The 25,856-nt window shown below is 44.1% G+C and overlaps 1 protein-coding gene across 1 annotated transcript; it reads right to left on the reverse strand.

Moving 5' to 3' along the window:
- Nucleotides 1–6,985: 6,985 nt before the first annotated feature.
- On the reverse strand, nt 6,986–24,060 carry RS1 (retinoschisin 1). Its single transcript, XM_063304327.1, has 5 exons — nt 24,004–24,060; nt 11,187–11,292; nt 9,624–9,765; nt 8,201–8,396; nt 6,986–7,138 (listed from the first exon to the last, which is right to left on the reverse strand). Exons 1-5 carry the CDS (start codon nt 24,058–24,060, stop codon nt 6,986–6,988), a joined length of 654 nt encoding a protein of 217 aa, XP_063160397.1.
- Between the last annotated feature and the right edge of the window lie 1,796 nt (nt 24,061–25,856).

Genomic DNA, 25,856 nt, shown 5'->3' on the forward strand with positions numbered 1-25,856 from the left:
TGTTATTTGATATTGGCAAAGCTACCTTTGTGTCTTGAAACAACCATGAGTATTTCTCTCGTGTCTTGTGCTGCGTATCCATTTTGGAACGGCCACCTTGCTTACAGACTAAAACTGTGCTTCAAAGTAGGTGCAACCTGAATCTGAAGCAGTTTACAATTTTTTTGTAACGTGTTTTTTTATTATTATTATTATTATTTTCCTATGACATAGTCAATTGGATTCATTTATTCTGTCCAGGTTTTTTAAACAAACGGTTTCTTGCCTTGGGGCACTGCAAATGGTAACAGCATTAACATAAATGAAAAATCTGTCCTATTGGACAGGTTGTTTTCTATAATTAATAAACTATATTTGTGGCAGAAGCAGTAATTAACCTCAACAGAATTTATACTTATTTTTTTTAAAAAAATAGGTTTTAAATAAATAATACTGCTTCACATTATTCTAAAAGTATTACAATAATATCAAGAATATGAACTTTTGATATTTTAAAAAACGTACATCTGTTTGCTAATTATGCATTTATATTTCTTCAAAATCCTCACAGTTTTACATCTATTAGGCTTGTTGTGAGAACAGAAATGTCAAGTTTATTCCATGTATGCAGTGCTAAGCTACTTAGAAGAAAGGAGCATTATATATTTTTATTTATTTTATTATCCGTCCATCCATTTTATATATTTTATTATCCATCCATCCATCACCTCAGTCCAAGCAGATTTACCCTAAAATGAATTCAGAAAAACTGTATTTATTATGGAAAAGACCAGTGATTTTCTTTTTATACATCACACCCTACCCGTGGACCATTGAAGACAGGAAAAGACATTATTCTTATCAAGGACAACAACAACACTTCCTAATTTATCTATATGTAATTTGCCACAGACTATATATCCATTTTAACTGCAAAACTATTATACCTACAAAAAGTTATGGGCACTTACTTATTTCTGCAATATTTGGCCAGTTTCATCTATTAATGGCTAATTAATAACATCTATATTTACTTTAAAATTCAACCCTTCCTAATGAAAACCAGAAAACAGGATCTTTAAAAACAGTTAATACTGTGTAGTTTAAAAACCGTTATTCTGATTTATATGAACTTAATAGTCTTCCTTCACTTATAATAGGCTTCCTGCAAATGTTACCCAGTTTTGTTTTATTTTGAAATGTAGCTGCTAATAGTACGCATAGTGGGAGAACAGAGTTCCTGAGAGCGTCAATCATGGCTGTCCACAGAGCAGACATTTACAATGGACAGCTACCTACATTGGACAAAATACATACTGTAGGTGCTCCATGTGTTTAACAGGGCAAACTAATTCACAAAGAAAGTATCTGTGTTTCATATTACATGATTATATGTATGGCTATAAATAGATTTTCAGAAAATTGTCTCCTGAGATGGCCAAATTTCCTTAGCTGGAAACTGCTGCCTACTTAAATAGCCGTGAACTGTCATAAAACTTTGATTTGAACATGATGAAATTATCACATGTTGACAATGTAACTATTACATTTAAGCTTGCCCCCCCACACCTTTATTTTAGATTTTTATCCTGCCTTTTTTTCAGACACAACTGAAGGCAGCAAATATATCAATACTTCCTCCTATTTTCCCCACAGCAACAACCCTGTGAGGCGAGTTGGGCAGAGAGAGAGTGACTGGCCCAAAGTCACCCAGCCAGTTTTTCATGCCTAAGGCGGCACTAGAACTCACAGTCTCCTGGTTTCGACAAAGTTGTCTACTGATACGGCAGGATCACATCCATGGTGGCTGAAGTTTTATGTGAGACTACTTGGGAATGCATGGAACAATTCATCCTTGTCTGGCATCCTGTTTTCAGTGGGGTAACATGAACCATTCACGTGAAATACAGAATCTTTGTTCTAAGATGACAAAAAAAGTTCCATGTATTTCCATTGCTGGGGGTGGGGGGGACCTCAGAAAACACTGCATTCCAAAGAAAATTAGAGAGTATTCCAAAATGCTTTTTGAATTTCAGGTTTCCACTGATGTTTGCTATACAACCCATGATACCTGGGCTGGTGGTGGTGGTGGTGGAGAGGCAAAGACTTGCTGAAGCTGTGAAGCATGTCAGTGTTGAACTTTTTCATATCTGGGTACAGCAAAAGATTTAACACTTAACTACCGAGCATAGCAAGGTTAGGCAAAAAGGCAGATTTGGGTTTCCTGATAGATCTTTGGATGACTTGCAGAACATCAGCATGAATTTCCAAACCTAACTATACAACAAAAGTATAAGTAAAATAATTTCCCTGCCACCTTAAAACTATAGTTCTGAATGGTTTTTAAAAGCTGCAAGTTTTGTGGTAACTGTTATCACAATGGCTATGGGTTCCAATAAATGTTGGTATGGATGGCCCCCCAAATCCTACCCCTTGCCTCCTTGTCCACTGGCTAATTGCTATAACTAAACTCTCCCCCCTCCCCAAATCTTTATTTTCTAGTCTACAGGTCTCAATCTGAGCAAGGTATTTTGGTTGGAAAGAGGGTGGGAAAAGTACCACTGAGGAAATGGGAAGAGAGTAATGGGGAAGCCAGATGGTTGTGGAGGGGATGCACAGGGCTTTGATCTCAATCCATGTTCTTGTCCACCCCTTGCCCAAATCAACCATTTCAGTCTCCTTAATGACAGACTTAGGCCTTTTATTAAAAAAACAATTCAGAAAAAAATGCAGTGGGATTTTTTCCAGTGGTTATAAGGGAAATGCTTCCTCTGCTCTGCTGCAACTGTTACGACTTGCAGCTGTGATAATTACTGTCACACAAGGAACTACATAATAAGACAAAACCTTCATTAGAAAGCTTGTATGAGCTTAGCTATTCTAAAAAGTTTGGTTTGGTGAAATCCTGCTGAACCATAAACCATCTGTTGCAAGAAATCCACTTCTGTTACAGGCATTCCAAGATATCTTAAAAGACATTTGGTCCACAGAGGAGATGCCTGATGACTTCTGCAATGCCCTTATTGTGGCTCTCTAAAAAATAAGGGAATCAAATCAGACTGCAGAAACTACAGAGGTATCTCACTGCTACCCATTGCAGGCAAGGTCTTTGTCTGCATTCTCCTGAACAGACTTGTCACTGTCTCAGAAAGGAATCTCCCAGAGGCGCTGAGTGGCTTTTAGCCAGAACGGAGTATAGCAGACATGATATTTGCCATGAGGCAAGTCCAGGAGAAGTGCATCAAGCAGGGCAAGCTTCTTTACTTTGTCAAAGGCATTTGACACTGTAAACTGGGAGGCTTTCTGGATCATCCTGAGACATTATGGATGCCCAAGGAAATTGGTGAAGTTGATTCATCTACTCCATGGTGGTAATACATTAGCTGCATTTGCCATTTCCAGTGGGGTAAAACAGGGTTGTGTGCTAGCTCCAGTCCTGTTCAATCTGTTCTCTGCTTGCATGTTGTCACGTGCTGTCCAGGGTGTGAAGGAGGGAGTGTATATCAGGTACCATTTGGACGGCTCTCTCTTTGACCTTTGCCACTTGAATGCATGGATACAGTCATTCAAAAAACCCTTTTTCCTGATGACTCTGTGCTCCTGGTGCACAAGGACAGTGATCTTACAGTTGATGCTGAACAAATTCTCAGACGCTGCTATGCTCTTCAGCCAATCGGCCTGAACAAAACTGAAGTACTTTACCAGCCTGTGCCAAATACCTACCCCGTAGAACCAAAAATTACTATTGACAACACCCAGCTGACAAATGTAAACAGCTTCAAATACTTGGGAAGCATCATCTCGAGTGATGGGTCTTTGACCAAAGAAATTGACTCCAGAATCAGCAAGGCCAGCCAGGCACTGTGGCGGCTGCTTACCAGAGTGCTCAGTCAACACAATATCCATTATCTCCACAAAGGTGAAAGTAACCAGAGCTGCTTTCCTATATGGATATGAGTCTTGGACTCTGTACCTAAGGCACACTCTCCGCTCCATCCTTGGCATTCTTTGGCAAGACCATGTCTCCAACCTGGAGGTCTTAGATTGCTTGGAGTCCGCCAGCATTGAGTCCCTCTTTATCAGAGCCCAGATGCGGTGGGTGGGACATATCATCAGAATGGATGACCACCGTGTGCCTCGCCAGTTGCTCTATAGTGTCCTGGAGTCTGGGAAGAGACCTCGAGGTCAACCACACAAGCACTACAAAGACGCTGTGAAAGAAACCCTATGCCACTGTGACATCCAGCCAAGGGAACTAGAAGCTGCAGCTGCTGACAGAATCTGCTGGTGAGCCCTGTGCTATGAGGTCTCCACCAGCTTTGAAGACAGGCACGGCCAAAAACTGATAAAAAACTGTGAACGGTGTCACAGAATACACCCGCAGTTACTACAATAATGGACTTCCAGTGCCCCCATTGTCCTAGACTGTGTGCTTCCAGACTGGGACTGCAGAGCCACTTCCATGTCCACAGATGAACTGCAGAACAATGTGCCTTCTTCAGACCCAAAGGACTACCATATTTGAGCTTAACTATTCTAAAAAGTTTAGTTTGGTGAAATCCTGCTGAACCATAAACCATCTGTTGCAAGAAATCCACTTCTGTTCAGCTAATGTAATTAAGGAAGTCTGGTAAGATTTGCATTCAGTCACAATGAATGGTCAGGGAGGTACTTATTAAAAAGGCAGTGTAACCTGCTACATTATCAGTATGGGCATGGAACTCAATTGAGTAGCAAAGGTTTATAAGCCTGTAGGCTCAAAATGAGGATCAACTCAATGAACTGGCCCACAGACAAAATCCTAACTGATAATTATGGTAAAAGTCAGGAGACATGATCATTTATTCCAAGTATTGTTTTTTAAAAAATTAATAAAAACTGTAGAGCACTGAATTAGAATATTAGAATTACTTATTTAAATCTACTTTAGATTGCTTCCATAGTTGATTATAAGAATAATTCACTGTAAATTCATGGATATTCCAACATAAAAAAGAAAATCGATTCAGTAAATTATCAAACTAACTTTGTCTTTATTAATGAGTAGTTTTAAACTGAATGATCTTACATTTAAAAGTGGAATAATTATAATTAATAATTATTAATAATCATTTAAATACCTCTGCACATCTATGTAACATTTATTTCACCAAATTCCTTGGATAATTACTCTATATGCTTACTTTGTCTCTTACTGAATTTGCTACATAAACAAAAATTTAGATTTATAATTTTAGATTTGTGAATTGGAACATCTAAAAAACTAAGAAAAATTAAAACAAAATTCTAGTATTAGTGACATTAGCCATACGACATGGTGATTCATACGATACTGTCATAATATCTAATTAATTATTAGCAGCCAGAATATTCATTTGCTGCTACTGGAAGAATACCATAGTTCTACCAGTATTTTATGAAATCTGGGACACTGATCATGCTTAAATTAACAGAAATCTGAAAGGAAGTGTGACAGAAAATAAAGATTAAAAACTATAAATAGTAAATTGTAAGTAATAATGCTTTTCCTATAATTTGATTGAATTTAAATGGATATATAGAGTTGAAGAAAGGCCTAGGTCCATATTCTCGATCATTCCTTTCATTGTTGGAAGAGATCCAGAAGGGAATCCCCCCTTCTTCTGTGTGTGTGTGTGCATGTGTGTATGTTATTTGTAGACTTTTCTCTCAAGATGAAAAATGGCTTTGATAAATTATTTTGATAAGAAAAATGTTCAGAGAAGGAAAATGCAGAAGTTCTAGAGTTCTGTATAATGAAAAACAAAATCCAACCTTTGGGGAAAGGTTAACACAAGTTAATGTCTTCTGGTTGGTTTATCCAATCATATAAGAAAGACTCTCCAAACAGTACCATTCTTTTATTTATTTTCTATCCAGCCTTTATTATTTTTATAAACAACTGAAGGCGGCGAACATATCTAATACTCCTTCCTCCTCCTATTTTCCCCACAACAACCCTGTGAGGTGAGTTGGGCTGAGAGAGGATGACTGGCCCAAGGTCATCCAGCCGGCTTTCATACCTAAGGCAGGACTAGAACTCACAGGCTCCTGGTTTCTAGCCCATTGCCATAACCAATAGACCAAACTGGCTCTCTATAATTTGCTATACGAACTTCTGGGAAACTTCTCTCCTAGCATTCCTGCTTGGGCAGCAAGTGGCCATGTAAAGTGAAAATATTGGAAGTTGTAAAACCCACACATATAAAGATTCCCAGGTTAGGAAAAGTTACACAGGTAGTCCTCATTTAGCGGGTACCTCATTTAGCAACCATTCGCAGTTACAACAGTGATGAAAAAGTAGCTTTATGACCAATCCTCACATTTACAACCTTGCAGGTCTGTAAAGCAAAGGAAAGCTGAAGTAAGAACAAAAGCACAGTCATGGTTTCACTTAGCAACCCCTTTGCAAAACTACTGAGTTGCCAGTCCCAATTGTAGTCACTAAACGAGAACTACATGTAGTATAGCATGGCAATAAACTGCTGCCACAGTTCCTCACATGAGAATGGAATGATGATCTACATCATTCTTTCTCTTTGTTGTCCTTGTATCTTTGGAAAAAATGGTAAAGTAACAGGAACTATCTTCAAAAAATGTACTTTAAAAGCCCTGAAGTACAAATTGTGACCATGTCTACCAGAACCTACAAAAGCATTGCAATAATTTTTGGTTCATTTGTAGTAAGAAATCTGTATTTCTTTTTTGTACAAGCCATTTTTCATGTGTGCTAAAAGTTACGTTTTTTCTTTTACTGAGGTGTAAAACCATGGATTCAAAAATGTACTACAGGTTCCAACTCATTCCATCTTGATTTATTTTATTTATCCTGAAGCTGCAGAGAATATAAGTCACAGGAGGTATTGGATAAGGTGTATAGTTTTAATAGACCCTGAACTCATACTCAGTGAATTTATTTGTGTTATTAATTATACTGTTATATCTTTCTAAAAATTCCTGTCTTCCCAGGTGATGCTGAAGTTTAAGATTAAACACATTTATTCATGCACTCCAGCAGCTCCATCCTGATAGCAATGCGCACATGCCAGCCAAGGGGTATCAACCTTATGTAGCGAGAAACAATGGGTGGGCGCAAAAGGTTCTGCACAGATGATGATCTGTCTGAATTTCCATAGAAAACCTAGAGAAAAGGAAGTAGGAGAGCAGGGGAAAAAGAGAGCTTAAGATTTAACATTCTTTTAATTTTGCATCCAATAATCTGAAAACAATTTTACTGCTTTAAATGACTATGTGGTTGATTTACCCAGCAAGGTTGCTGATAGTTTTTGTCTCTAGAAGCAAATAACATAAAACCTGTTACTATATTAGGCTATGTTAAACATAGTTTTCACTTCTTTTGAAAGAGCACTAAACCTGTGTTCAAAAGGAGCCCAACTAACAGGTGGGGAGAGGGTTTGCATGGTATGGTAGGAATTTCCTCATTCTCCTTCCTCATTTTAGTCAGTCTGGTCCCTCTTTCAAAACCAGTTCTCCAAGCTAGGCATTTTCTTGGAGGCTGATAGGTGTGGGGCAGCAGGAAGCCTAGTTTGAATGGCTTGGGAGGACAATGACCAGAGACTGGAGAGGAGAATGCATATCTGCACCAACCTATGGTGGCCAATAGTTGCTTGTTGAATACTGATTGAATGGTTGATGAAGTATGCCAGATTGTACCCAAAGTAAAACTGCCATGGCTTCTTGCCTGTTTAAGTGGCAAACATCTACTTTTAAATGCTTAGCCGTTTTAAGGATGACTTAAGGCTGACTCAGGTATGAGCTGGGTGTGAGATGAAAGCAATAACATGAAGACACAGCAGTAAAAAAGAGGTTGCAAGACCATGTTCTTACAAAGTTAAGTGTACACTGAGAAAGGCCCTAAGTATTTTGGTTAATGGAAATGCATGAGATAGCATTGATAAAATTAAGAGATGGAAAGGATAGGATTAAGTCATAATGTATTCAGCTGATAATCTAGGGTGTTCAGAAGAGGTCTGCTTTTATACATGTGCTGTATATCCCTGATTTGGTCAGTTGTCCAAAATGGTATGGTAATTGTAGTCTCAAATTTAAGTCAATGGAATGGGAGGATTTTATTGACATTCTCTATTTACCTTGAAGCTCAAATCTATTCTATTGGAATAGATGCAAATACTGGGGCTTCTTCAGGAAAGGGAAACGGAAAAGGAAAGGATCTTATACTGACCCGATTGTTTCCTGTTTGGTCCTTGTAATAAACCCAGTTCAGATTCTCATCAGTCCTGTACTGCACACTATATTTTGTCATCCATTCATCTGCATCACATCTTCCCTGTGTAATTATCCCTGAAATAACTTTAATTTCCTTTAGGTCAATCTGCAGCCACTGGTTTGTGTCTTGGTATTTGGAGAGCCAGGCACACCTAGAAAAGATATAGAAGGAAGACACAAATGGTCCAGTACATGTCTTTATAAGGCATACATTTTGACATGGCCTCCATAAAGGACTCATCTTTTGAGGATGAAGGTGAGTCTAGAGATTAATCTGAAGCCAGCAAACGGCCAGAGCCCAGATCAAAGTAAGCAGAAAGAGAGTACAGGCCCAGTGATCCAGGCCTGACAAGGATGCCCTCAAACTATTCATCCTAGGATAGAACTCTTGGAGTTAGCCATAGTTTGCACCCTGGTCCTGCTATTGCATTTTATTTGACAATTCATCTGATGATGCTGTGAAAGCTGAGCTACTTCTGGAACACATAACATATCCTTTGGGGGCAGTTTTGAGGGAGCTGTATGATGGGTTTTGCACTTTATATCTGTATTGTGCAGTTGAGTGATTTCTTTCTAGCAAACTCTGGGAATGTCCTTGCCCTCCATGTCTGATAGGACTCCGTTTCCTGATCTGTAAGCTACTCACACGTAACTTGTTTTCAAAAGTTACCATTTGCTTAGCCACGATTTCTTGAATAAACTTATTTGGTAGGTTCACAAATAAGCAAAGCCAAGGGTCCAAATAAAATCCCATATTATAAAATCACATTATGGCTTATGTCTTATGAAGTAATCTCAGTTTAAGAGTATTATCTGGTACAAATGTTGCTGCCCTTCTTATTCTCTTATGAAGAGCTTTTGAGAACTCAAAAGCTTGCATGCTGCTTCATAAACCCTCATCTGGCATAACAGAATTATTGTTCCACTATGGCTTTTGATTTTGGTTCCCCCTCTTCCTACTTCATAATCAACAAAGCTGCTTTTATTTTTTATTGTTCATGTAATGGAATAAATAAAAAATATTAGGAAAAGGAAGAGGAAGACTATCTCAGGGATACAGAAAGAGGAAGAGAACTTGAGAAACAGCCATCAGAACACACTCAACACAACACAGAACTTTATTTAATGTAATGTTTTGTTCTCAGAGTAGCCACCCAGACACCTCTCAGAAGCTCACAACAATGACATAGAAACAACAGTCACCTCCATACATCTTCCCCCAGCAACTATTAATGGAAGTAAATATTTATTGTTCTGGGACTGTAAATATTTTTTTTAAGTCATTGTTAGCCTCCATAAATTACTTAACAAAGGTTTAGAGGTTAAAAAGCCTTTTGTATCGCTTATTGGTAGAAAACATGTCTTGCAATGCAGTTTACCCAAATCCTTGTCCGTTAAGCCGGGCTTTGTTTGCAGTCCATGAAGCATACCACCCAGTGTACTGCTCTGGACTGGAACAGCTAATCTGATCTGGAGTGACAGCTGCTGATTCAAAACCAAGAGGCTTATGATAGGGACACTCTATTAAAAAAAAAAAGACAAGACATGGAGAGGAATCTGTGCAGACTGGAGTCAAAAAGTTCAATTTCTGCTGCATCCAATTTATCAATCTCCTTTACAGAAAGTGCTACACTTAATTTTACTAATAGGATGAGATGTTGAAAAATGACTGAAGTCTTGTTCCTTCATTTTCTTTTGGATTTGGGGGGGGTTCTGGGATTTAATTTTGCACACTTTCAAGGAGGGAAGTGGGAGTCATGTCATTAGAAAATAATCAAGGCCCTCGATATTGTAAGCTAGTATTCTCCAAGCAGGACACATCCAGCTACACGCAAGTACAATTTGCTATTTTATTTTGAAAGGCAATAGGCTGGCAAAGACTATAAAGACTAGAACTTTGTATAAGTCAGCATTTTGGTTCAGTCATTTTACAACCTGGAAGAACAGCCTGGAGTTGCAGTCTAAATCCACCTTTCAAAATGAACCACCATCAATTTCTTTTTAAATTCTCAGAATTAATATAAATAGAACTTAAATGCATATTCCCTCTCATTTCACAAGTGCTTTTGTATTAGATGTCACATTCTGGTTCTCAGTTTTGCCTTGTTTTTTAAATTTAAATTATGTCTTTAAAAGTCTAATAAGAGAGATACAGCATGGCCTCCACAAGGTGGGAGGTCCCAGTCATGAAGTGGGACTCACATGGACTCCAATGGGACTCCCAGTGGTGGGAAATGCTGCCTCCATTTGAATGTGGTACCTACAACTGAGTTGGTTTCTCTAGTGAAGGCATTTGCTAAAGCCATCCAGATAATAGAGATTGCATAGAATCTGCAGCAATCACATGTGTGTGTTAAAACTACAGAGTAAAAATGGAAACATGGAAACACTGGAAACATCTCCAGTGTGTTAGGCTGCAATGTTTGCAAGCAAAGCAAATTTAATTTTAGTAACTCTAATCTTTAGATAACTCAGCCATAATATACTTAAGAGGTAACCTTCTGTTCTAGAAAATTGCAGTAGACCAAAAGAATTACCAAGCAGATGTCTGGGGACTGTCAAACCAAGAACATTAATTATTTAATGCTGCTACTATTTACTTTAAAAGTGCATTCAGTGTGAGAATGGTTTTCTCCTCTTATTAAGCTTTGCTTTGAGTTATTCTTATATAAATGACACTTTAAGAATCCCTACTGCATTTAATGGAGGAAATACTTTGCAAATAGTGGAGGCAAAGAACTGTAATTAGTTTTAGGACATATTTTTATTTGCCCCAAGTCTTTGGGAATGTGCAGTTTGAATCAAACTGGCCCATATTACAAGTCATGTAGAATTTCCAAGAAGATCCTGATGGATAATTCTGGGCATTGTAGCCCTATATCAACAATACTAAACCAAATAGGCTGGCTTGGGTTATAATAATACAGAAAGATGATACTTACCTGGCATGCATTCTAGACTGTCTGTTCCAGTGGACCACACTGAGTTTGGACTTCTCTGACAATCACATTTGCAGGCTTTACTATGCCAGTGCTCCAGATTGTCATCCTAATGTAGTGCAGAATAATTTATCAGCTTTGCATATACATAGAGTGAGTGAATGTAGATTCATTCTTGCTTGCTTCCTACATTGGCACTGGGCTATACCAACTATGCTCAAGTGGCACCTTTCAGATATATCATCAAAAACATTTGGGGAGTATGGGTTTGGAGAGGTTTGGCTGCAGTGATTCCACTCACCATTTAGTCAAGGTAGTCTAGCACTCTTCATATTGATCAATGCCATTTATGACTATATACACACAGAGGCAGAATCATACTTGAGTACAACAGAGAATGGGAGGCATTCTAAGTCCCAGTCAAGCCAAAAGAATGGCCAACTCAACTGAGAGTATAATTTGTCCTTGTTTCACATATCATTTGAGCCAAGAACTCACTGCTTTAGGTGAGCCAATGGTTTAATACAATATACTATATCTTGGTATAACAAAAAGGAAAGGGTGGTTGTAGGAATGGCTGATATCACATACATATACACCTGAGATAGATGATGATAGATGATAGATGATCATAGATGATAGATGATAGATAGATGATAGAGATGATATAAATGTAATGGTATGTGGGCATAACCTTGGGAGACAGGGTGAAAAGGTGCAGACACGGGAACGGACAGATAAAAGGCAACTTAGCCTGCAGCAGGAATGTGAGCAGAGCAAGAGGCTCAGAGGAGACCCATCCTAGTTTCTTGGGCTGTAAAGAAGATGGGGGGAGAGATATACTTTGGACTTGCAAGATTGATGTTGGCCTTCTGAGGTAGACCAGACAGGAAACACGGCCAGATGAGCTAATTCTATTTTATTGTAAGGTTACATTAACAGAATCTTGCAAGTCTGAAAGTATAACTCTTCCCCCATTTCCTTTACAGCCCAAGAAACTACGGAGGGTCTCTTCTAAGCTTCTTGCTCTGCTTACATGCCTGCTGAGGGCTAAGTTGCCTTTTATCTGTCTGTTCCCTTGGCTGCGTCTCTTCACCCTGTCTCCCAAGGTCACATACCATTCCAATAGATGAATATTACACCTTCTATTAATTCCATGTCTGCTAGGCCATTTCCACTGCATAGATGTGACATCAGTAAAACAGAGCTGATGTCTGGGAATAAATTGAAAGACGAGATGTGGCCAAACACAAGAGTACATTGTCTGCATTTCCATACCAATTTAGTTACTTCTATATCCAATTCTATACATCATGTACGTGTTTGTCTGTTAGTGCATGTGTCTCAAATGTTCAATTTTGTATTAAAGAATTTAGATTAGTAGGATGAGGAATATATTGGGTATAATAGAAGGAAGGTAATCTAGTATTGCCACAGTTTTGTCCTTCTGGAGAATTTAAATTCAGTCTTTCTGCTTAATACCTACCTTCTTCAATTATCTTTGCATCTGTTTTTCTGACCTGTTTTGTTCTGTTTTGAAATGTAGTTAACTGCTATGAAGTACAAATAGTGGCAAGGCTGCTTAACACCTAACTTTAAGCTGCTTCCATTTTGTTCAGAAAAGGTTAATCACACAGAAACTTGAAGTAGTAAAGTTCAAAATAGTAGCAAGAACTGTAGACCCTGCTTAGCTTTTTCAGCTTACTTGTTATGCAATGTGCTACCCATCTGATCTGGCCAATCAGAGCATTGGAAATTATACTGATAGTCCTCGTTTAGCAACTGACTTGTTTAGTGACCACAGTTACAATGGTGATGAAAATAACTTTACGACCAATCCTTGCATTTATGACCTTCACAGGTCTGTAAAACAAAGGAAAGCTGAAGTAAGGTCATAAGCACTGTTGCAGGTTCACTTAGCAACCTCTTCACTTAACGACTGGTTTGCCAGTCCCAATTGTAGTCGCTAAACGAGGACTACTTGTACTTGAAACAAAAACATTGTCTGTACTAGTAAAGCAATCAGAGGTTACTAAATGTTAGAGATCTCCAAACAGTTTTCCCTTAGAACTCTTGATGTACCTGAAACAGTCTGTCTTGCCTATTTAATCTGGACACTAAACTAACATGCCTTTTTCCACAAAATCCAAAGGTAAAAAGGAATAAAAATGTATTGAATGTTCTCCGTTTTCAGTTGTGCTCCATATTAACAATGGCTCAATTATGGGAAAAAGAATGCAGACTATCAGGCAGAAGAAATGGAAACCTAAGAAAAAGCCCCCAGAATGGCACTCCTAGAAAAACTCATCTGGAACCTGAGTCCTCCATTTTGTTCAGGATGTTTAAATCAGTGTTTTTCAAACTTGGCAACTTGAAGATGGGAGTACTTCAACTACCAGAATTCATGCTGGCTGGGGAATTATGGGAGTTGAAGTCCATCCATCTTCAAGTTGCCAAGTTCAAAAAACACTGGTTTAGATATAAAGATTTCCCACAGGGAAGGGCCAAGTAAATCACTGCTTCCTGGAAAAAGATACATTAGAAGTTAGGTTTGTGTTATCTGTCCAGACAGAACAATAATTAGAAGAAAATACTGGCAAAATTGTGGAGGTAATTTCATAACCCTGAGAGCAATTCCTTACATCAATTTCTTAACCCTGGGCTGACCTGTGCATCTGTTTGTAATTGTCTTTCTGAAACATTATTGGATATGCTATTCAAATGAATTTATGACTGTTGTTGTTTCACATTTTTATTAGCTGTGCTGGGTATGAACGTGCTGCTTTTCCCTCAAAACCTCTCCTTTCTGCTTGTTAAGTACAAAACCACCTCAAAGCAGGAGAGTACACAGCAGTTTGTGTGAGTGGGTGAGCAGATTCTAAACACAAGGAAAAGCACAAACCATGAAAGCCAAGCATATCATTTTATAGAAATTAGCATTGTGGAGTTAGCGCCTGCACCCTGATGGCATCATAACAAAGAACAGTAGGGAAAGGCAGAGACCCACATGACTCACCTCTGTAGCAAAGAACCAACCCGGAATTATGGCAGGAATGGAAAGGAATGTGAACAAGTGGTACTACAATTTTGCAGTATGTTATAGTCTCTTAGGGGAAAAAAGCCCCCTGCAAATCACTTTTGTAAAAAGGCCTTTCCAGTTCTACTGCAAGGAAAATAAAACTCTTTTTTAGATGTGCTGCTGTAAGGCTGAATTAAACTGAATCAAAATTATAAATCAGAATACAGTGAAACTGTGGTTTAACAGACTGATTGGGTGAAGGGTGTGTCTGTCGTTCCCAAAGTCCCGTAAATTTGCTGATGCAAATGACACCAATTACACCATGTATGCAATGTGTATCATTAGACAAATGATGCAAATTGCACCACTAGTACTATGATGTCATTGCACAAATGACACACAAATCACCCAAAAGATGCTGATTGTTTCTTGTCCATCATTTGCTTAGAAACAGAATTACGCAAATGACCTAAGTTGCACTGGAATTTGGTCCATCCCATATCAAATCCATTGCATTAAAGTCCAGAATACCATATGATTTTCAGTGGGGTGGAAAATTCCACACAAGATAAAATTCCGAAGGCACTTAGATAGCAAACAAAAAATGCAAAAGACCTACCTCTGCAAGTGACAATGGCAGGGTGACTAATAGGTGCGCTGTTGCCGCCAAAGGGGGAAAGACAGCAAGAAGAAGAAAAAAAACAGTTAAAGCAGTGGATGGGGAGGGAGGGATTGGGAACAAGTACAAGGATAAATCATGTGGTCACTCATTTGGCACTAAGTATTGTAATGGCAAAAACACTGGAAACAGCTTTTTGAGAAAAGCTGTTTCCAATGGAGAATGTGGAGCAGGCAGGCATTGTTTCTTGACAATGCAACCCAAGGCACTTTACAAGATTCTCTTCAGAACAATAAAATGTAATTACCCAAAAGAGCAGCATAAGGCATTTAAAATAATGGCTAGAGCAAGATCCCTGTTATATAAAATTAAAAGATTGAGGTGTAATCCAAACTTTGAAAGGTTCTGTAAACCTGAAGAATACATTTTTCTGTCCTGGCTGGAGTTCTTGCTTCCTCCCTTTCCATCTCTTCAAATGCTAAATAATTGCCCTGGGATGGCAATTCTTAAGAAACAATTACAGTTCTAAAACACACATAACTTCCCTGGTAGCAAAGAAAGGCCTCTGCATCTCTGTCAACACCTACAAACAGGGCATCCACAAGAGCGGGGGAAAGTGTCAAAAAGCCAAGATGGTGACCACCACTGAACTATTGGAGCCCCACCTTTTTATGTGCATTATATGTGCAACACGTGTAACAAGGGGCCAAGCTTTGATTGTGTGGCCACAGCTGCCATCAGAACTTCATGAGGCCGCTGTCATGAGTGCCGTTGAGCTGAAGACATCAGCGCAATGGTACACATGACAATAACGAGGAAGCAGGGGAAGGGGCTCAAGATAAGCAGCCATCAACTCACAAAGAAGAAAGAAGAAGATACAAAGGCTAAGCGGATCGCGAGGCACACCCAAGCTGTTAGCGCTAGCGCAACGGAGATCGCCCAGCTGACAGCAATCACCGGATGAATAAGGAAACCGATGATGGGCGATCCCGGAGTGCCAGCGGGGCCTCGCAACCCCTCACCTACCGGCAAGACAGCATGTTGGACAAAGGGGGGATGACGTAACCCTGAGTGAGGGGGCACTGACCGGCGCGGGGTATTTAAACCCCGCACCGGCGCGCTCCTGTCACTCTCAGCTTTTTTCTACGACTGGCACTACGCGATGAATAAACCAGAGCCTGTTTCAACTGAACCAGTGTCTGCGCATTACTCGGCGGTAGGCAGTGCATGACATAAAGCTGAGAGTCACAAACTCAGCCTCGCCGAGCCCCACCGGACGACAACGAGCCGCGGGAGGAGTAGACGGCGAGAAGACCAGGAACGATGAGGCCGGCGCGACGCGGACAAGGGGGGCGAGCCGCACGGCAAGAAGCAGAGGAGGACCGATCGAGGCCAGAGGCACCGCGGACTCCCGGAGCCATGGACACCCACCTGGCCCAACCCGAGCCTCAGCTCCAACCCCAGGGGGAGATGGCGATGGAGGCAACCCGGCCACGGGAGGGAGCAACATACCTCCCGAGACCAGCGGAGAACCCCGCGCCCCACATCGCACCCCAGCCACGGGCGTGGAGTGGCAGCCCAACGGCGGTAAGCACGGGGGAGGACGAAGAAGCAATCCAGCCGATGGCGGAGGAAGCGGGCCAACGGACGGGAGTGCCTGAACCCCACCGGCAACCCACCCCCGCCGACACACCGATGGAACCGGCCCCAGCGGCGGCGCGGATCGCGGACGGGGACGCACAAGCTAGACTCGCGGCCATGGAGACCCAACTGAAGGAACTCCGGACCATGCTTCAATCGTTGATGTCCCCTGCGCCGCCCAACGACGTCCCCGCACAGGTCCACACCCCGAGAGAGGCGCTGCACTCCCACGGGCCAGATGATGGTCAACAAACGGCCCAGGCGGACGACGCCACAGGCTGGGAAGTGAGAGGAGGGGGCTCACAAAACGCCCGGGCCCCTAAGGACTTCCCCATCTTCTTTGATGGGAACCCCGCGAAACTGTCGTTCTTCATTACGAACGCCAGGGAGTTCATGGGGAAGCACGGACACTCCTATGACTCTGAAGCGGACAAGATCGCAGCCGTGGCGATCAAACTACAAGACCGGGCGGAGGACTGGTACGTCCAACTGTACGAGTCCAGCTCCCCCGCCCTCGCCAACTTCCACGCCTTCATCACCGAGATGAAGAGCTACTTTGAGGACCCACTAGCCAAAGTGAGGGCGAAAAGCGCACTCCAAAGACTCAAACAGGGCGCACGCACTGTCCCGGACTACGCCCTCGAGTTCAAAGCCCTCGCAGGGAAGATCAACGACTGGTCCGAGACCACCCTGCTGGAAATGTTCAAAAGGGGGCTCAACCGCGACGTACTCCAATGGGCCCTCTACCGGGACGACCCGGAGACTCTACACGGTTGGATCCACCTCGCGGGGAAAGCAGAACACGCGCACCGCACCTTCCTCATGGCAACGACGGAAGACACGACCAACACCTGCCCAAAGGTACCCGCGCCACACGTGGGGACGGCCGGTCCCACATACCCAAGGAAGAAATTTAATCGCGGGCCCTGCGGGAGGTGTGGAAAACTGGGGCACAAGACGGCAGATTGCTTCGCCAACCGACCGCCGGCTAGTGTGCCCAAACCCGCCCCGAAAACTAGCCTCAAACCACCTAACCCGCCGCCGCCCCCCCACCGCCGAATGACCGGAGCCACAGCGACACCAGACGAAGGCTGGGACGCCTACTGGGGGGGAGAGGACGCCGTAGACCCAGACCAGCCAGCGGGAAACGCTCCCCGCCTGCCCTGAAACGCGTTGCGAGGCAGGCGGTGGGACAGCAGCGCGGACCACCTCGACAGAACGGCGAAAGCTCCGTTATAATGGCGGCAATCAAACTCTCTGCCGGCAACGGAGTCACCACGGCCGCGGCACTAGTGGACTCGGGGTGCTCGAAAAACCTGATCCACCCCGACTTAGTCGCCAAACTCGACCTCCGCTGCTCCCCCCTCCCCACGCCGCTGGCATTCCACCAGCTGGACGGCTCAACAGCGGGAGGGAAACCAGCCACGATGCAGACCGAGCCGGTCACCCTGCAAATGGGCACCCACACCGAACGCACATCGTTCGTAGTCACCCACATCGGACGACCCATTGCAGTCTTGGGAATGCCATGGCTCGCGACAAACAACCCGCGCATCGACTGGGAGACCCGCACCTTCCTATTCGGCGATGGCGAGTACCGGGCGCCAGTTCCGGCGGGCAGAACCAACCCCACTGTGGGACGAGCAGAGGCGGCTACACAGGACAACACAGCTACCACAGCAGACCTACCGGAACAATACGCTGACTTCTCCGAGGTCTTCGGAGAGGCAGAAGCTGATCAACTACCCCCCCACCGCAAGACGGACTGTCGGATTGACCTGCTACCCGACGTCCCCTTACCTAGACCGAAGATCTACTCGATGACCCCGAAGGAGATGGCAACCCTCCGGGAGTTCATCGATAAAAACCTAGAGAGGGGATTCATAGAGCCAGCATGCTCACCGGTCGGAGCCCCCGTCTTATTCCGGGAGAAGAAAGACGGCACCCTACGGCTCTGCACCGACTACCGGGGCCTAAACGCGGCTTCCCTGTCCAATAAATACCCCTTACCCCTGGTAAAAGATATGCTCGCCCACCTGTCCACGGGCAAGGTCTTCTCCAAGCTGGACCTTCGCGAGGCGTACTACCGCATCCAAATCAGGGAGGGGGACGAATGGAAAACTGCGTTCAACTGCCCCCTAGGCACCTTCCAGTACAAAGTGCTGCCGTTCGGACTCGCGGGGGCCCTGGGGGAGTTTATGCAGCTTATCAATGAGGTTCTGCATGAACACCTGTTCAAAGGGGTCCTCGTCTACATAGACGACGTCCTTATCTACACCAAAACTCACGAGGAACATGTGACCCTAGTCAGACAAGTCCTCGATAAGCTAAGAAGGGCGCAGCTCTATGCCAAACCCGCAAAGTGCGAATTCCATAAAGCGCGCCTAGACTACCTGGGGTACCGAATCTCCGGAGACGGCATAGAAATGGACCCCGCAAAAGTCGAGGCGGTGGTGAACTGGGAACGCCCCCGCAACAGACGCCAACTCCAGAGCTTCCTCGGCTTCGCGAATTTTTACAGGTCATTCGCCCGGGGGTTCGCGGAGATAGCCCTCCCCCTAACGGACCTCCTCAAAACCAAAGGGGTGGGGGACACCCGACGCGCCAAGAACCCGGGCACAGTATTGAATTGGACTCCCGCGTACCAGACCGCATTCAATAAGTTGAAAGCGCTGTTCACCACAGAGCCAATCCTTGCGCACCCGGACCCAGAACGGCTGTTCGTGGTCCAAGCCGACGCCTCAGACTTCTCCCTGGGGGCCATCCTACTCCAAAAGGACCCCACAGGACTCCTGAAACCATGCGCCTACCTGTCGAGGAAATTCTCCGAGACAGAAAGGCGATGGCACGTCTGGGAGAAGGAAGCCTTCGCGGTAAAATCGGCGCTGGAAACATGGAGACACCTACTCGAAGGAGCCACCCAACCATTCAAGGTCTGGACTGACCACCGGAACCTCGAGGCCCTCCGAACGCCCAGACGCCTCAGCCCAAAACAGGTCCGATGGGCCCAATTCTTCAGCCGCTTCAACTTTCAGCTGAAGTTCATGCCGGGTAAAAAGAACTTCCTGGCTGACGCCCTTTCCCGACTGCCCCAAGACGAAGAGCCCGCCCCAGACACGATTGGGACGGTCCTATCCGCTTCCCAACTGGGGATGGCTGTGACCACCCGGAGCGGCGCTCGGAGGCAGCACGACTCTACGGCGCAACTGACGGCGGGGCAACCAGTGACCAGACGACGCCAACCGCAACTACCAGGGGGGATACGCACGGACCTCACCGCCGCCCTCAAAACCGACCCCTGGTTCCTGGCAAACCCCGACAAGGTAACGATGGCACAGGACTGGCATGGGGGGAAGGCAGAATCTATGTCCCGGACTCGCAACGCCAAGCGATCTTGCATAGATCCCACGACACCAAGCAAGCGGGACACTTTGGGTTCCTTAAGACCCTGCACCTAACAAGGCGTCAATTCTGGTGGCCCGCGCTAAGACGGGACGTGAAAGCCTACGTAGCGTCCTGCCCAACGTGCGCCAGAGCCAAACGGGCACCAGGCGAGCCCTCGGGACTTTTACAACAGGTGGCGGAACCCTCCCGCCCATGGGAGGAAATCTCCATGGATTTTATAGTAGACCTCCCACCCAGCCAGAAGAAAAAGGCCATTTGGGTGGTGAAAGACTACTTTTCGAAACAGGCCCACTTCATCCCCTGCACATCGGTCCCGTCCGCACAACAACTAGCCAAACTCTTCCTCATCCACGTGTACAGGTTACACGGATGTCCCGCACGTGTGGTGACCGACAGGGGCACACAATTCACTTCTAAATTCTGGCGGGCCTTCCTAAAGCTGACGGGGACCCAACAGGCCCTATCCACTGCCTGGCACCCCCAGACGGACGGAGCCACAGAGGTCCTCAATGCCACCCTAGAACAATTCATATGCTCATACACCAACTACCATCAAGACGACTGGGCCGAACTGCTCCCGTTCACCGAAGTCGCATACAACAACGCTGTCCACACGAGCACGGGGAAAACTCCGTTCGAGGTAGTCTCGGGGCGCGACTTCGTCCCCATACCAGAGCTACCACAACCCCCGGGACCCCAGGTGGACGCTAGTGACTGGGGACGGAAGATTGCGGAATCGTGGCCAATAATCACAGCAGCGCTGAAGGAAGCACAGGCGGCCTACAAAGAGCAGGCTGACAAGCACCGGCGCCAACAACCGACGTTCCAGGCTGGGGATATGGTCTACCTATCCACCAAATTCCTAAAGTCACCCCAACCCTCGAAAAAACTGGGGCCTAAGTACATCGGGCTGTTCCGAGTCACACAGATAGTGAACCCAGTGGCAATACGCTTGGACCTGCCACACAACCTACGGAGACTCCACCCGGTATTCCACACCAGCCTCCTGAAACCTGCAACTACCTCTCGATGGCACCCAAGCACGCCACTGCCCTCACCGGTGATGATCGACGGCCAACATCACTTCGAAGTAAGGGACATACTCGACTCCCGCAGGCAACGGGGAACTTTACACTATTTGGTCAGGTGGAAACACTTCCCCCACCCAGAATGGGTGGCGGCGCACAACGTTAACGCGCCTGACCTGACCCGGGCTTTTCACCGGGCGTACCCCGACAAGCCTAAGGCGAGACAAGCAAACCGGCACCTGCATACCCCCTCCCCTGCGGGCCCCCCCGCCTACCGTGCCCCAAGGGAAAGGGCCCCCCCAAGCCCGCGACTTGGGTGGACCTCCCCCCCCCGGGACTCACCCCCCCCCACCCCGGGCCCACGAGGGAGTGACAAGCGGTCGCCAGCACCCTCCCCCCGCCCCGGGCCCACGGGGGAGTGGCAATCAAGTCAACAGTGCATACCTGGGGGCAACGCCCAGGAGCACACATAACAAAGGCGACGCACTTAGAATAAAAATAAGGGCCCTATCTGGAGCTGATAAGCACCCGACCAGCCACGCCTCTCTCCTCGCCGAACTGAGCCAAACAAGCAGGGTGTGGCCGGAGCATGCGCACGCCCAGGGTGTGATCGGGGCATGCGCACTGGGAACACACCCTAGATGGACACGTGGTAGAGGGCGGAACAAAGGGAGGGGCAAAAACACTCCGGCGGGAAATTCAAAAAAAAAAAAAAAAAAACATTTTGACAGCTCTCCTGGTAAAAAACCGGAAAGCCGGGGGGGGGGCACTATTCGGACAGGGGGCAGTATGTCATGAGTGCCGTTGAGCTGAAGACATCAGCGCAATGGCACACATGACAATAACGAGGAAGCAGGGGAAGGGGCTCAAGATAAGCAGCCATCAACTCACAAAGAAGAAAGAAGAAGATACAAAGGCTAAGCGGATCACGAGGCACACCCAAGCTGTTAGCGCTAGCGCAACGGAGATCGCCCAGCTGACAGCAATCACCGGATGAATAAGGAAACCGATGATGGGCGATCCCGGAGCGCCAGCGGGGCCTCGCAACCCCTCACCTACCGGCAAGACAGCATGTTGGACAAAGGGGGGATGACGTAACCCTGAGTGAGGGGGCGCTGACCGGCGCGGGGTATTTAAACCCCGCACCGGCGCGCTCCTGTCACTCTCAGCTTTTTTCTACGACTGGCACTACGCGATGAATAAACCAGAGCCTGTTTCAACTGAACCAGTGTCTGCGCATTACTCGGCGGTAGGCAGTGCATGACAGCCACCTCCTATGGATGCCCCTCCTTGCTGAAGTTCCATCTGCTCCAGACAAACAGCATGTGCTCTTCATTGTGTAGAGCAAGCAGAAAAGGCTGCTGAATGGGAGCAAACACAGAAAATACTCAGAACTTTAGATCATCCATTCTTTGACACCTTCAAGATTCAGAAACCATTTTAACAGCATGTTGTATGCATATTTCAGCCAGATGCATTAATGCTGCTGCAATGTACATAAAAAGACACTACACTAAATAAAGCAAAATGGAGATTTCACTCATATCGGCCTAGCATCGTATCTGAAATTAGACTATGGGTTAAACTCTGGTTAAGGCAGATGACCACAAAATTTTAAAGGCATGCATGGGAAATTACCTTTCCCTGACAATTTTTTCTGCCAGCCCAGCATTTTCCATGTACTCCCCCTCTATTTCCATGCTCCCTCCCAGAGACACAATTTTTTCTCTGATTTATGAAATGTCTTCTAATTGGTTCTATATTGTTGTATAAGCCCAACTAATGTTGGATAATAAATCAACTTTATACATTTTTTACTTGGACAACTATCATTTCTGGATTTTGGCAAACCAGATCTGGTATCCCTAGTTAAATTGCCAAAGAAAACATTGACCTTTCTGCTAGTGGTGCCAAATAACAGATGGAAAGGGAAAACACAATAGGGAAAAAAAAGTCTTGAAATAAAGCACATTATACTGATGATGTGGTCTCCAACAAGCAGCTGTGGCAGTTGCAGAGGAAATGAAAGGATTTGTGAGCCACAATTACAGTGTGAGTGGTAACTGATAGGGCAGAGTTCCTGCTCCAGATTTAAGCTCTGTTAAATGTCAAACCTGGCTGTGTGGAAGCAAGAACCCTCACTATGAACTCCATAGAAGGATGTATCTGTAAACTATGTGTAACCACATTACTTAGTGAACCAGGCAACCAGAATATTAATGCCAGTACATGGTGACTATTATACAATGCTTATCATTGTACAATGGCAAGATATGATGGTATGTGTAGCTTTAAGACATATATTTGGGTGAATGGACATATATTTGGCTATTTGTATTTTTGTATGTTTATGGTTTTAATGTTAATTTTATTGTAAACTGCCCAGAGTCCCCCTTTTCATGGGAGATGGGTGGTGATAAAATCTGAAACACAAATAAATAAATAAACAGAATCTTGCAAGTCTGAATGTGCTTTACTCTCTCCCCCCTCCCCCCTCCAATGTGAATTAGGGAGGTGTCTGCCTGAACCACTTTTGCATTCTTTCTGCTTCTTTTGAACTGAAGCGATGTTTTTCCCCTTGTTGTTTTAATAATGGAACTGCCCTATGTTGGTCAAGGTCATCTTCCTTACTCTCTACACCTAGCCAAGTAGACCTTTTAGTTCAGGAGGTACAACAGGTATGGATGCGTGAATAGCAGAGCTCATTGTGAAAAATAAAGCTTGTGTCTGTGTCTCTGAGTCTCTGGATAAAAAAGAACAAGTAACACAATGACAACAATCCATCCTTATTTTGGTAGATTGTATCTGGTTAGGTAAATGATAATTTGTATCACTGACTAAGTCCTATGGAGACAAAGGAAGTTCATTTTAGAGCTCACTGTGAATCCCAGAGAAATAAACTTCCAGCCAGGTAACATGACCCTCCCAGACTGGCCACCTGTTTCAGGATCTGGAGTGAGGAGACGTATCAACACTCTAAAGCAGCCTGCCTCAACCTTTCTATCCTGGAGGAGCCCTTGAAATAGTTTTCAGGTCTCAGGGAAGCCCTGCATAAAAAAATCACAAAAAATATGAAAAACTCCACAATATAATTCATGCTGAACCTACACAATCCACTTTTTCAATGTTTACAACAACAAAGTGGAAGGCCAGCAACTGAGTCATGGTATGTAAAAATTCCCACCGCTGCAAACGCTAGCATTGTGTAGTGCACAAAGTTAAAAAAAGGATTTTTTTCCCCAATCATGATCTCTTGCAGAACCCAAGTTCTGCCAAACCCCAGTTGAAAAAGGCTGCTCTAAAGTTTGGCAAGGTCCATGGCAGTGATCACATTTCACCTGGAATGTTAACATCTAACGTTGGCTGGTGGGCCTTTGTCTTTGTCTTCTTTTTATGACAAATAGACTACACTGGAAACATACCCCAGGACTAGCATCTGGCAATAATTGTCCAGGCAGCTTCACTATAGATCATGTTTTAGTTCTACATCACCTGATAGAAATAGCAGTAAATGTACATCTTTCCTATATGAGGCCTTTGTAGACTTCAAATGTTTGATTTAATTTTGAGACTTCCTTTATGGGAAAATACTGACCAGTGCTTGTTTTTCCTTATTCAAAACTGTACAAAGATTCCAGAATCAGAGTAAGATGTAACCCACAAGACTCATTATCAGATCTAATCTTTGTATATAGGAGAGTCAGTTGCATTTTAGTTTCTTCAGTTTTACCTAAATATGAGCTCCCTTGCAAAGAAATTCTCACATTTGAACCTCCATCCTCTCAAAATAGCAGATGTGAAAATTAGCTATATGCAGATGATAGTTATTATTTCAAGGACTCCACCTGGCCTTAGATGAACCTTCAGAAACTCAGTGCAATACCATAGGGAAAACTAGCTGCTAATTATTTTCAGAAGGCTAAAGTGATTACTTCTGCCATTCCCAGAACATAGGAAGCTGACTTGGATAATAGAAGGACAAGAGATTGAGCAAGTGAGGAATTTTAAATACCCTGTAGTAGTGCTTCAAGATTTGGGATTGTGGAAAGCACACATGAACTTTGTGGGCCTACAAGCTTAAGTAACTCCTCAGCAAATCTAAAATTATTTGACACTAATGAGGGTCAAATGTATTTCTGCAGCTATTTGGTGCTAGACCTTTAGCTCTGTTTCTCCCTGGTTCACAGATAGGTTCTTAGCTTTATGAGTCATTGGAAATAATGCAAATGAAGTTTATAAGAAAAGTGCTTTAGGCACCTAAATGTGTATCTAAGGCAGCCCAAGAGTAGAGAGATTGGTCTGTTGAACAGTGAGGTAATAAGATGGTTGATAATAATGAATTATTGCCTTAAATGTTATTATTTCCCCAGATGGCTTATCCTTCTTGCCATGTCTGATCAATTTCAGTCTTCATGGTCTCAAGTAGACTGGGGAAAACTTTCAACATGTGGCCTCTCTGTAGATTTTCAACACCTCTTTGGATTCATCGAGGCCAAGAAAATAATCAGAAAAAGGCTTTTAGACAGAATTCTACAGTGAAACAAGTCTGATCTCAGAGAACAAGTGGAACATCCTAGATGGCCACTGGTTAGTTATATTACATCATTTACTTTGCTATTCCAACCAAGTTTGTTTTTTAGGGTTAGGTTTAATATCTTTCTTTTAGCAATTTTATCTGAGAAATTGAATAAAATCTCTATAGTTGTTGACTCCATCCTTCATGTGTTCCTACATTGTTCTTCTTATACAGTAAGGTAAAGGTAAAGGTTTCCCTTGACGTAAAGTCCAGTCGAATCCGACTCTAGGGGGCGGTGCTCATCTCCGTTTCTAAGCCTTGGAGCCGGCGTTGTCCATAGGACACTTCTGGGTCATGTGGCCAGCATGACTCACGGAACGCCGTTACCTTCCCGCCGAAGCAGTACCTATTGATCTACTCACATTTGCATGTTTTCGAACTGCTA

Source organism: Candoia aspera, chromosome 5 (genome assembly GCF_035149785.1).
Source record: "Candoia aspera isolate rCanAsp1 chromosome 5, rCanAsp1.hap2, whole genome shotgun sequence".
NCBI lineage: Eukaryota > Metazoa > Chordata > Lepidosauria > Squamata > Boidae > Candoia > Candoia aspera.